Here is a 12,793-nt window from a genome sequence, read left to right as displayed (position 1 = left end):
TACTCTTTACTCTTTACTCTTTACTCTTTACTCTTTACTCTTTACTCTTTACTCTTTACTCTTTACTCTTTACTCTTTACTCTATACATACATATACTACCCAAAACTACCTCAAATCATGACAAGTATCACCTGAGCTTTCACCAGTTTGGTCTTCATAGCACGCTCTCGTAGCCTCAAACCCAGCAAACCGGCTGCATAATGACTGCCGCCTCTATTACCAGCTCAAAGCAAGCTAACTTGGTCCTAGACCATATCCTTCACCACCTCCTTTGCATCTACGCCCTTGGAGCTACTCCGCTACAGATGGAAAAAGCTTTCGACCAAAACGCTGCCTACCAATTGCCGTCACACTACGCCGATTCAGGGCACGCACAGCAATTGGCTGACCCGGCTGAGTTCAAGAAGTGCCTCGGATATTCCAAGTATTTCAATGACTACTTCCTCTTTTCTCGTAAGGAAATTGAGACCCATGGAATTCCAACGACAGTCAACACATCTAATTTTGGCGAAAATGAGCGAGCTATGGACATGTTCGACAGGATTTTTCAGGGGTGAGTCTTGTGTAGGATCTTGCAATACCACCGCATGGGCGGCTGACCTGATCCATAGGCTATCTGCACTGCATCATCCACCTTAGCTATGCCCTCGTATACAAGCAACCGTTCCTGGTTGCTGAGGCACTAGCCTCAACCGCTGTCCAATTCCCTGAGCTCCGCTATTTCCTTCCTCCAACTGACAGAGTTGCACCGTCTACTGCAAGTGCGTCGCAGGTGGAGATGCACGATCAAATACGTACAAACGCGATAATCCACAATGCAATGCATTATGACTATATCGACAAGATCCACGACGGCTTGATTGGTGAAGCCGGTGACCAATTGCTCAGTGTTATCAGTCAGTGGAAGGTATCGGCAGACGAGGTAGAAGTTAAGGCTGCTGAGCTGTTTAACGCATGCGGTATGATCTCCCCCTGCTACTTATCAATTACTACTGACAAGAGCTAATTACAGGTATCATGAAGTATACTACACAACTATGGCCCAGAGATCAAATAAGCAGATTTCGTTTTGACTTCATGCCGATGTACACTGTAACCACTGCCACATTCTTTCCGGTTTATCTCAAGACAGACTGGATCAAGCCTGGGTCAAAAACCTGCCTCGTTGAGTGGCTTGGTCGAGCCAACGTGCTGCTCTGCGCTGAATGCGGTGCCCCAGAGCCTCGTCCAGAGGATTTCAAGACCTGCAAGCTATTTCGCCCGTCTGGGTGAAATGGCGTGTTCCGACGTGCATATGAGTATGAAGATGACGGCTATACGTCAAAGTTTGTTCGCGGAATTGCAACCATTGCGCAGATGACGAACGGGTGTGATGAGAACGCAAGCTTCAAGCCCATTCATCAGGAAGATCTCTTGACTATTGCCCATATGAGTATGTCCATCCCGTCACTACCTAATGGCTCAGAGTAAGGGTGGAGCTAACCTTAGAATCGTAGTTATTGATAGTGTGGAGAGTTTCGACAAGTCTGCTGTTTAAGAGGTGCATGGGGTTCGGAGTAGCATTGCTCAATTGATACTGGAATCGGCTAGGAAAAGATCCCATTGCTCCCAGTTGATAGTTTGATACGCCCTATTATCTGCGCTGACGTCCCCGGCCAGCAGAGAACCCAGGTCTATGTCTTCTATAGCATAGGTATATTCAGCTTCGCTGCCGTGCTCATTGACATGCTCGAATCGTTGATTTTGACCACCAGCATCCACGTGTTCCGCACCGTCTTCCTGGTTGGATATCGTGCCGTGCTTAAGACTTGTCGATGCGGTAGTGGCCTCTGAGCTGATGGGGTCCCACTGGAACGCATCCTCGGCTTTCCTACAGCAGGCTTGTCTTTTGATCTTCACCACTTCTTGTTGCTGCCGTAGCTTCAAAATAAACGCCGGCGTCTGGAGAGCATAAACACCATTGCGCTGCAGCCTGTGAGCATCGTATGCTTTCAGACAGAGACTTCGCACGGCTCTGTGGATGGGCTTTCTCGAGTCGGAGAACATGCTCATATTATTCTCGAACGTGTTCGCAATCAGCCTCCACGCTTTCTCGGCATCCGGCGTAGACGGATTGGCTTGGAGGCTATCGAGCACGTGGATGAAAGCAGGCCATTGCATGGTAAACGCTGCGTGCCATGCAAACTTCTTCAGTGAGGGGTTTGACTGCAGCATGTCGCGCTGCTCTAGAAGCCTGATGCTGACTTCCCATACCCATTGACGCTCAAATGGCGGCGCCTGGTTGATGCTGGTCCATCTGCGTGGATGGTGTGTCATGAAGCGAATGGTGTCTATCGCAGCCCGTGCCATCAGCGTCGACATTAGCTGCAGCGGCTGCGAAGGGTCGCAACGCCGGAGGTATTTGTTTTCCAGATGCTCTTCTATTTCCTTCACACTTTGATCCGTCTCCGCCTTGTCACCTTCGGATGCGAAATCCTGATCCCACTGGCTCAGACTCTTCCCTAGATGACGAAACTTGGCAACGCGGGCGGCGGCGAACCAGAGTAGGTCGTATCTTATAGCGAGAAACGTCATGTCCGTCAAATTTCCCGACTCCACCGGCGAGACAGGCATTCCCGGATAGAGCTCAATGTCGTTGATGTTGGTGGGACGCCTTGTGGAGTCGCTGCTCAGGCCAACATCTCGAAACTTGGGAAGGCCGCACAGCTCAGCATTATGTAGATCTTGCGCTTTCAGAAACCACCACATGCGTCGCCGCAGCTCTGTTTCAAATGGTGGCAGCCCAAGAAGTGTTCCATCGCGATCAAGGCCCATGCCGATGGCAACGCGAACCGCCACACCTGTCAAGGTCCAAAGGGCACGCGGCTCGTACATGTCTCGCGCTGAGATGATATGAATGACCAATGCCTGAAGAACTACAAGGCTAGATGTGCTCATGAAGTTGGCTCGCGATAATGCTGCCTTGGTGGCAGTCATTAATCTAGATCTCAGAGACTTTCGAGGCTCGTGAAGTCGTTCCTCACACTCAACGTCGCTCAGTGACATAACGGCGGCGCTGTAGATGGCAAACATGAGTGCCTCAAAGCTCCGCGAGACCGTGTCTACTTCATTTGCAGCTTTATGAAATGCCTTTTCTAATGTGGGGATATGCACAACTTTGGAGAGAGGATCAACATTTTCCACAAAAGTGCGCCATAGTTCATGTATCTGTTGTGGCGGTGGATGAAGGAGTTTGGTGCGAGATATCGGTGGGCCGCCAAGCACAAAACTAAAGTCATCATTGAGGGTTTCTGCATCACTCGAGTCGTCTGAACTCCTCCGCAGAGCATCCTCGGGGTCGTGAAACTTATGATACCGTTAGCGCCTAGCAAACAACTTGAACCCAAGCAAGATACGCGACTGGACACTCACCTCTTCCACAACTCTTGACCACAAGCTACTACGCGGGGACTCAGCAAATATATCTAAATTATTGGGGGTCTGAACTCACTTATCAATCAACATTGACTGCCCTCGTCCTCGGATAACTTGAGTTTTGCTGACACTCCCGCTCGGCTCTGATGAGCTCGATTGTGAGCCGCGAATTCCCTGACTCGACAGATGGCTCCGTGAATCAGTATCAAGAGGATTGGATGATTCTTTCGGGTTGTGGCCTTGCGCTTGAAGGCGTGTTTGCGGGTATTCGCGCCTATCTACCTGTATCGAAGGTCCAGCCGCCCCAGGTCGACGTCTTCTCCGAGGAGGCGGCGGAGGTTGAAACACGCACTCAGCTCCATGTGTGACACACGCGGTGCATGGTATATGCCTGTCACATTTTACTTTGCGCCCAGCGCAGCGAACGCAAGCAAAAGTTGGCCTGCTGGGAACGCTCAAAGGTGGATTGCGTGCAGTTCCCATGGCATCCGATTAGGCGGAGAGAAAGTATGACCCCTCGTTGTAATTGAAGCTAATCCCCCATTCCCTGCCGATCCACAGTCAGTACAGGTAGTTATGTCGGCGTGTTGAGTACTGTCGTGAAGAATGCTAATGAACAGATATGAAGAGATAGATGCGAGATGACTCAACATATGTGCCATCAAGTCGGGCTGCACGCTATCTAGTAGGAGCGGCCATCCATGTCGGCATCAATATTTCATTTGCACAGTAGCTCGGGCCTTAGTGGGCTCGGGCCTTAAGTGACTCGGCCCCGAGTGGTTCGGCCCCGAGTGCCGCCATCAACCAAGATGGGGCTTCCGAAGCCGAAGGCCTGCTGGACATCAGATAGGTAGAGCCGCTTGAATAAGACAGGTAGAGCCGCTTGAATAAGAAAAGTACATATATCAAGCATGCTTCACTAAGGCTTTAGAATAATCTTCACTCGTACAGTAACCCTTCTTCGCCCAAACTTCGCGTGTTTGTCACTGCACAATGAAGAGTGCCATTGCCATCATCGGGGCCGGCCCTTGCGGCCTCACTCTAGCCCGCCTCCTCCACCGCAAGAATATCCCCTTCACCGTCTACGAAAAGGAAGAATCAGCGGCCACACTAGTCTCTAGTGGCTCACTTGATATACGCAAAGAAACAGGTCAGCTTGCTCTTCGGGAGGCTGGTTTGTACAATGCCTTTGCTCAGAAAGCAAGATGGGAGGACGATCGGGTTACCTTTTTTGACTCCTATGGAGAGCTGTTGCATCGAGCTACTGGCGAGGCACAAGATGGAGAAGACGGCTTGAAGACCGGTGGAAAGCCCGAGATTGACCGCAGGAGCTTGCGAGACATCCTTCTAGAGTCAATTCCGCAAAACCAAATAGTGTGGTCTCATCGTCTGATAAAGTTAAGTTTCGACAGTGACAACTCGTCTCCCGTCCTAAATTTTTCCAATGGCAACACAGTTGGTGGATTCTCGCTCGTTGTCGGGACGGATGGGGCCTGGAGCAAAGTACGAGCTGCGGTACGGCTGTCATCACTTCCTCGACATTAAGAGCCAGACGTTTAACAAAATAGTTATAGATCACCTCTACAAAGCCACAATATGCAGGAAGTACCTTCATCGAAACTCGCATACAGGAAAGCAGCTTATTGCACAAGACGCTGACGGACAAAATCGGTCATGGCATAGCTCTATTTCTGGCAGGGCCAAGCCGTATGATCATTCAACGACAAGGCGATAACTCATACAGGATCTATTTTGGCATCACTGCCCCCGAGCACTTTGTTGGCACGTCTATGGACTTGAACAAACCCCAAGCTACTCGCGATATGCTCTTGTCCTCTTTCTTCAAAGGCTGGGCTGAGGATTTAAGAGATTATATTCGAAACGCGGAGAATTTCCGCAGCTGGCCGCTGTATCAACTTCCTGCAGAAAGCTTTGGTTGGAACTCGGTACCAGGTGTGACTTTGGCGGGAGACGCTGCGCACTTATCGTTACCCAATGGGGAGGGTGTCAATCTCGCCATGAAGGATGCCTTTGAACTCGTTACTAAGATTGAAGAAAACGGACTGGAGCATATAAATAAGGCGATAGAGGAATATGAGAGGGATATGTTGAAACGCGGCAAATATCACATCAAGGCCGGTGAGGAGATGGATCGACTCATGACGCATCCTGAGGGAGCGAAGGCTGTTGTGAAGGCTTTCGCTGAGAGCTAATCCTATTGACAAATAGAAATAGGCCCCACCTACCATTTTACTATTACTACAATATACGATCTACTTCTGGCTTTAGATTTACATGTAATTATAGAATTAGTTATGCAATATAATGCTCGCCTTAAGAAAAAGATAACGATCCAACTTCCGGCCAACAGTAACTCCCGAATACAATCTCCGGGCGAATTTATATACATGCATTGAATGTGAAAAGAAGCTGACGCTAGTTCTTGATGTGCCATGGCGGAAACGCCAGTACCATAAATACTCTCTGCATCGGGCACCACGATTGTTATTGTATACCTCTCGTTCTTGAAGCGGGATTACTGTTGCCGCTTGTATCGCTGAAGATCAGCGCAGTATTGTCACTGTGCGGAACTATTGGTTGAGCTGACCGTTATTGCACTACCTACATGTACCTAGCTTACAATAACTTGCCGCAGTGAACCTCTTAGGGTGGGCTAACAGATTGACTTTTCATGAGTATTCTCCTGTTATCGCAATCTTAATGTATAGGCACCTAGGTAAATAATTTGAAACATAGACTGGTATGGAGTACCGCTTTACGGTTTCTGTCATACAGCACCGCTTTGGTACTAGACTTGATCAGTTACTGTTGATTCAGCCTATTGTTGGAGACATCGTCCTCTTATCTAGAAACTGCTTTCTTTTTAACATCTGATAGTGTGCTGTGGGCTAAATCTTCACAAGACAATAGCGACATGTTAGCCCATAACCTTCTAGTATGAGAGCTCATTTGTAGAGAGGTACAGGTAGGTAGGTAGTATTGTTTGCGACAAAAAAAATGTCAGAACTAGTAGTTACCGAGCTATATCTCGGGTATACCTCCGAATCTATCGGCAGGCACCTTCTCCATCTCAATTACCTCCGCCTTGCCGCTAACCTTGTGTTCCAACTCATAGCTACCAAACCGTCTAGTCGGTATTTCTTTGTCAAACATTTCATTAATTTCCTCTAAACTGCGTCCTTTCATCTCCGGAACACAGAAATACGCAAAGAAGAATGAGCATATTGCTAGCGCTCCGAATATGAAGCCAACCTTGGACTGCAAATTTGCGTATGGGGCGTTGAGCAAATAAGGGGTAAAGAATGAAAAGAGAAAGCTATGAGTACAAATGTCAGCTGTATGCTATTGAACATGAGAGGTTCCTTTTTTTATCATAGACTCACTTGGTTAAGATGTTAACAATGGAAGCAACCCTCTGGGTCTTATCACGCAATCGTGATGCCGGAAGTTCCGTCGTCACGATGTAGTTCATGGGATCCCAGCTGAAGCACAAACTGGCTGATGATAGTGCTGTCGCTGCTACTATCACCTGCTTTTGAACAAGCGTGGGGTTTGCCGCCGTTCCGATGCCGCCCATGGTGAATAGCCAGATCACCTGAAGGACCGAGCCAGTCATGAGGATTGGACGGCGACCTACCTTATCTGTGATTGAGATTCCAACCAGACAGCAGAAGAAGTTGATGCACGAGCTCATGATGGAATAGTTGAACGGATTAATCGAGCCGATGGATTGGACAAAGAGTGTCCCGTATGCGGCAGTGAATGGCGATCCTGTGGCTTGGATGAAAAAGTTCATGCCCATAGCAACAAGTGTACGCCTCCGGTTGGTACCTCGAAATAGATCCGAATACTTTCCTTTATTGTGCTCTTCTACGAGAGACAATCGAAGTAACTCGAGATCTTCAAGGGCATTGTAAGAAGGATCGGAGCCGCGGAGTGTTTGCAAAGACAGGAGAGCTTCTTCCTCCCTATCCTGAAGTAATAGCCACCGAGGGGACTCCGGTATGAACCAGACACATGATGCAACTGTCAGCGGAACAAGGTAGAAAAGGCCCATTGGAATTCTCCATGCTGCATTGCTTGAAAGCCCACTGGTGCCGCGGCAGACGCTGTTTATAATGACGCCACCTAGTAACAGGCTAGTTTGATACGTTCCAACTGCGAAACCCCGAATGGGGGCTGGGACGATCTCGGCCTGGAATGGAGGACATGTAGATAGCTCCATGCCTATATATGTATAGTTGAGGATACGACCTGCGAGGACTTGTCCTCTAGTTGTGGCTGAGATGAGCACCGTCGCAGACATCATAGCCCAGAGAGACATGCAGAACATGGACATTCTACGGCCATAGCGAGCACTAATGATGCTACCGATGTAGAGACCTGACGTGATTGTGCATTAGATACGTTCTCTTTTCAACTTGTATCGATAGTTACCGACGTACCAGCAGCGAACCCGATGAAGTTGAGACTGTTCAAAAGAGACAGGTAGTATGTGGGTATGGCATAGGTGTTGGTCTTTGGGTTGTAGTCTCCGAATTGCTTTTTATATGCAAGCATTGCTTGACTTGTAGCAATCCCCTGGTTATCAAAACCATAGTTGAAGGTAGATAAGGCAATCAGAGCCACCGAGAGTGCCAACCGAGGGGTGAAGTGCCGAAAGAATCGGTTTTCTCGAAGAAATGACGGTGCCATTTTTGGTAGCGTTTAACTGCGAGCCGAGGAACCTGCAGCAGTAACTGCGATATCGTCGGATGTTGTCGAGTATATATACTCGAACTTAGCTGAGAGCGATCTTTACCCGGGGCATTGGTAGAGAGGAATATTCGTTATTGAGTGATCTAAGGGGCCATCACGCCTTCGCTGAACCATGGCTTGGTTGTCCAAACTACCACGAAGGGGACTAGGCCCATGCTTGGTTGAGACGACAGAGCCGTCGCTTTACAAGCATTCGGTGATAGCGTCCGGTTGAGATGTAGGTCTGAAGTTGACAGGCGGAGGGCTTGTGGACGAAGCATGTGAGTTGAGAACTAGAAAATCTTTCCGCGCCCTAAAAAATCTTTCCGCCCGTAAGCAGATTCGGAGCTAATTTAGAAAGAAGAGGCGGTCATCTTTGATGCCAGCGCTGACTCGCCTTCATGTGGTCGCCTAACTGTTAGTCTCATGGCGCGATGAATTAAATACCACACGAATTGTGGGATTTGAAACGGTTCCATCTAAATGGCTCGTTGACATCTCAAAACTGGGTGCTTCAACACGGGCTGGAATGAAGATATTACGGAGGAGAGCATCGGTGGTGCTGGTTTCCATCAGACATCCCACTCAGCCATCTCATGTCAGGTACAAGATGCTCAGGCACAAGATTCAAACAATCTCATCGTATCGTATCCCCGCACCGGATTCTCCACCGTGTTGGGGTTTAACGCCCCCACATGAAGTGGCAACCAACTAGCATCAAACTTAATATCATAGCCAAAGAGAGGTGTGCGTGAGTTGGGGCCGCCAGTTCATTTGCATCCTGCACCTCCTTGTGACAGGTACAACCCGAGTATGAATTAAATATGGCTCGAGATCGGGCCTGTGATGCATGTGCAGCTCGAAAGGTGAGATGTGATCGGGGGTTGCCATGTAAACGATGCCAGAGCCTCTCTCTCCGATGCGTGGCCGAGAGGAGAAAGCTCAAGGCCGGCCCCAAAGGGCCCTGGGCACAAAGGAAGCGAGAGGCTCTATTAAATAATAAATCGGCAATGGAGTCGACGATGATTAATAGAAAAGCTCCAATTCCCGTTTCTGATAACGATACTTATTCGCAGCCGTCAAATCAACCTCACATCTACCCTGGCATGAATCGCGTCCCGTCTTCCGCGTTTGAGCATTACCTCGGCCTCTATCAGCAAGCTCTATACCCGGTGTGGCCGGTTGTCAACATAGATACTCTCCTCAATCGACTTCAGGACTCCACTGACATCGAAGCATATGCCCTCGCTGCAGCAGTCAGTGCAGTCACCATAGCACAACTCAAGCCTGCATCTCACGAAGCACTTGGCCGTTTTGGAGGCGATGATGGCGCGTTCATGGCTTCTGAATCCTCACGGGCGAGATATGAAATGGATCACCTAGAGCATCCTTCCATCAGCGTTTTGCTGTCTTCATTCTTTTTACATGTGTCGTATGCAAACCGCGGCCACATTCGAAAGGGTGCCATGCTGCTACGCGAAGCTATCACTTTTGCTCAGATGCTGAGCCTTGATAAGGCGATTCATTATGCTAGTCTACCTAAACTTGAGGCTCAGAGGCATCTGCGCATAATCTGGTTATTGTTTGTGACAGAAAGGTGAGTAGAGCCTCTTATTTTGCTCCAACGCACGATGAGCGCCGCTAATGGATGATACAATCAGAGGCCATACGACGCGATTTGACTTTCCAAGGATATTGCAGCTTGATCCTGATCTGCCCGAACTAGAAGTGGATGAAAACCCCCCAATTTTGTTCGCCTTTATCAGCTTGAGCAAACTCTTCCAAAGCTTTGCTAATGCAATGGATGGTGATGGATCTTTGCAAACGCACGAGTATTTTGCCTCTATGCATGCTCGCTTACGAGGAATCCAGCAAGCTTCGCGGAATTCCACTGATTTACAGAAAGCAGATTTTCTCATGACGCAACAGTGGATGAGAATTGTCTTATGGAAGACATCCATGTACTATATCAACCTTCTGCCCAATGCATCAGACGAAGGCCTTAGTCTGTCTTTCCCAAACCGGATCGCGCGAAATGTGGTTCAGAACATAGATACATTTCCCCGGTCCGTCATTGAAGCACACGGCCTGGGAATGGTAAGTAGCAATTTGTTTGGCTAAGATAACCTCTGACTAACATGAGCTTCTGTTAGGAAATGAAGTTGTTTGAAGTGGCAATGTCACTAGCCGATATTCTGCTATGCCTCCCTTCGACATTCGAGGGCAAACAGCTGATGAATGTTGGCCCTCGAGATATTTTGAACCGCCTTGCTGAGTTTCTGACCTGTTTTCGTGGCGGTGGCGATAATATTAAGCTCCAAATTCTGCATGATAAGATGCAGGAGATTTCAAGCAGCATCGCTCGGCAGCCTCGTTTTCTTGAGAATGATGAGGAGCAAGAAGTTGAGCGTCTCGAGTGGGTATGACGTTTAAGGATTTAGGATTCCAACTGACATTGCCCCATGGTATCTCAAGAATAAACCCGACTATGCCTGCGTATTTCCAGGTGCCGCCAAGTCAAAGTCAAATCGATCTGGAATCTTCAGCCCCGCATCGATATGACCTTGCATCTCGGATAACGATACCCCGTCTCGTACCAGCCATGCATCTTGCGTCAGTCGTTGCCAGTCCTCCAGCTCTCTCCGAAATCCCAGAAGAATCTCTCTGTATTCTGGACGATCTGCCAAATTGATCACTTCTCTCGGGTCTTCTTGCATGTCATACAGCTCTTCTGGAGGTCGGCGGATGTATGCTTCCAAGGAACGCTCTCCGACTTTCAAAGGGAACTGGGAATTGCGAATGCCTTCCCATGATAGAGAGGCGTAGAGATCGGTTGAGAATGGGAAATCGAGCTTCCAAGCTATGTTGCGATGGTACTTGTAGCGCGATGTGCGCATGAATCGTGTTGGATAATAGTTTGTGACCTCGTGAAAAGTATGGGATCCAAATACTCTTGTCCAGGCATCATTTATATTGGTTTCATCAATAATCGGAAGAACGGAGCGGCCTAGCCGAGGAGGGGAGGCCGAGGCAGAAGGTGTGGCAGCGTTGTGACCCGCCCAATCGAGGAATGTTGGCAGGAGGTCGATGAAAGATATGAGATTTGGATTCCTCACGCCTTGTTTTCCGTGAGGGTTTCGTATAATTAGAGGTAATCTTACACCTGCATCATAGAGAGTTGTCTTTGAATTGAGAAACGGCGGTCCGTTGTCGCTTGTCAGCACAACAAGCGTATCATTGATGAAACCAGCCTTTTTCAAGGCCTCCATTATCGAACCAAATCCTCGATCAACTCGACCAACAGAGCGATAATACTCGGCCATCTCTTGGCGGACTTCAGGAATATCATTGAGAAAACTTGGAACGGTGATTTTCGCAGGCTCGTAAGTCGCATCTGGACCTGATACGCTCTCATCACCGTTGCCAAATCCTCCGCGAGTTGAGTCCCGATGGGGGTCCATGAATCCCACAGTCAAAAAGAATGGCCTAGAATCATTTTTCGCTGACTGGAAGAACAAATCAACCTGTTCGGCAACCCAAGAAACGTCTCGGGTTGGGCTTTCTCTTCGCACCTCCCACGGATACACATGCTCAGGACCGACGTGAATTTTGCCGACAATACCGGTTTGATACCCAAGATTGTTGAAGAGTTTAGGAGCAGAGTCAATGTGATCAAAAGTCATGAAATGGTGATTGGCGTGCTGCAGGCCATATTGTCCGTTTTGATGCGTGTGGAGACCCGTATAGATGACCGATCGGCTTCCGCTGCAAGATGCTGTACTGGCAAAAGCATTATCAAATAGCGTGCCTTCAGAGGCTAGCTGGTCGATATTGGGGGTTGATATGGTAGAATCGCCGTAGCAGCCAAGGGATTTGCCCATGTCGTCTGCTATGACGAGGAGAATGTTTTTCTTTGGCGCCATTATCCCGTCGCTGCATTCGGTGTTGGGAGCTCAGTTTCGCTATATGTTGCTTCAAGATTACAACAGACAATACTGCCTAGCAAGCGAAATAAGTGGAAAACGAGGAATAGTTATTTATGTCATTTGGGGAATTGTAATCTTCTATATATAATATCGTCATTATAACATGGTTCCACTTGAGGCTGAGACAGTGAGAAACCAACATTGGTGGATAGATTTGCGGAAAGTTTTTTTTTCTTGGAGGTGCCGGATATAATTAATTTCCCCAGCTTCCTCTCCAACTTGCCAAGAGGATTAAAAATTAAGCCGCTCTATATCAAGTGTATTTATCTAGTCGGTCCAATCAAATGATGAGGCCATTTCCAATCGGAAGACTAGCGATTACAGATTGCATGCCAGTAATTCGTCAACAAAATTGATCGGCATATGCGGCAAAGTGACATTGCAGCATGTCATACCGCCTCTTGCATGGCAGTGAACCAATGGCGTGAATAATTGCTGTGCTGATGTGCTTATCTGGAAATGGAGCTTCTAAGCTGCAGCATTGACGCCCAAGTAACTTCCGCATTGAATCGATTCTCAGGACATCTGACATCCCTACATTCCAGCCACTCTCGAAATCTCTCAAGAAGTTGAGGCTTCTTCTGGCTTCTGGCTTCTCGCCATCCGCGCCTAGAATCTGAATCAGAATAACTCA

At 48.4% G+C, this 12,793-nt stretch overlaps 6 protein-coding genes across 6 annotated transcripts; 3 read left to right on the top strand and 3 right to left on the bottom strand.

The window, feature by feature from the left end:
- Positions 1–201: 201 nt before the first annotated feature.
- TRIVIDRAFT_223437 (uncharacterized protein) lies at positions 202–1,273 on the top strand (the record flags this gene model as incomplete). Its single annotated transcript, XM_014099689.1, has 3 exons — positions 202–554; positions 641–960; positions 1,014–1,273. 3 exons carry the CDS (start codon positions 202–204, stop codon positions 1,271–1,273), a joined length of 933 nt encoding a protein of 310 aa, XP_013955164.1.
- An 897-nt stretch (positions 1,274–2,170) lies between these two features.
- Positions 2,171–3,208, bottom strand: TRIVIDRAFT_128742 (uncharacterized protein; the record flags this gene model as incomplete). Its single annotated transcript, XM_014099688.1, has 1 exon — positions 2,171–3,208. A coding segment is annotated over one exon (1,038 nt), but the record flags the coding sequence as incomplete, so codon positions are not given.
- A 1,200-nt stretch (positions 3,209–4,408) lies between these two features.
- TRIVIDRAFT_15408 (uncharacterized protein) lies at positions 4,409–5,622 on the top strand (the record flags this gene model as incomplete). The annotated part of the gene is made up of 2 exons (XM_014099646.1): positions 4,409–4,930; positions 4,990–5,622. Coding segments are annotated over 2 exons (1,155 nt in total), but the record flags the coding sequence as incomplete, so codon positions are not given.
- An 835-nt stretch (positions 5,623–6,457) lies between these two features.
- TRIVIDRAFT_51260 (uncharacterized protein) lies at positions 6,458–8,131 on the bottom strand (the record flags this gene model as incomplete). Its single annotated transcript, XM_014099687.1, has 3 exons — positions 6,458–6,752; positions 6,820–7,819; positions 7,882–8,131. The coding sequence occupies 3 exons, from the start codon at positions 8,129–8,131 to the stop codon at positions 6,458–6,460; spliced, it is 1,545 nt and encodes a 514-aa protein (XP_013955162.1).
- Positions 8,132–9,009: 878 nt separating this feature from the next.
- On the top strand, positions 9,010–10,515 carry TRIVIDRAFT_116249 (uncharacterized protein; the record flags this gene model as incomplete). Its single annotated transcript, XM_014099686.1, has 3 exons — positions 9,010–9,770; positions 9,835–10,270; positions 10,327–10,515. Coding segments are annotated over 3 exons (1,386 nt in total), but the record flags the coding sequence as incomplete, so codon positions are not given.
- A 144-nt stretch (positions 10,516–10,659) lies between these two features.
- Positions 10,660–12,096, bottom strand: TRIVIDRAFT_51120 (uncharacterized protein; the record flags this gene model as incomplete). Its single annotated transcript, XM_014099685.1, has 1 exon — positions 10,660–12,096. The coding sequence occupies one exon, from the start codon at positions 12,094–12,096 to the stop codon at positions 10,660–10,662; it is 1,437 nt and encodes a 478-aa protein (XP_013955160.1).
- Positions 12,097–12,793: the final 697 nt, after the last annotated feature.

Source organism: Trichoderma virens (genome assembly GCF_000170995.1).
Source record: "Trichoderma virens Gv29-8 chromosome Unknown TRIVIscaffold_76, whole genome shotgun sequence".
In the NCBI taxonomy this organism is placed as follows: Eukaryota; Fungi; Ascomycota; class Sordariomycetes; order Hypocreales; family Hypocreaceae; genus Trichoderma; species Trichoderma virens.
The sequence above is the reverse complement of the archived record's forward strand: the minus strand, read 5'-3'. Positions and strand labels throughout refer to the sequence as shown.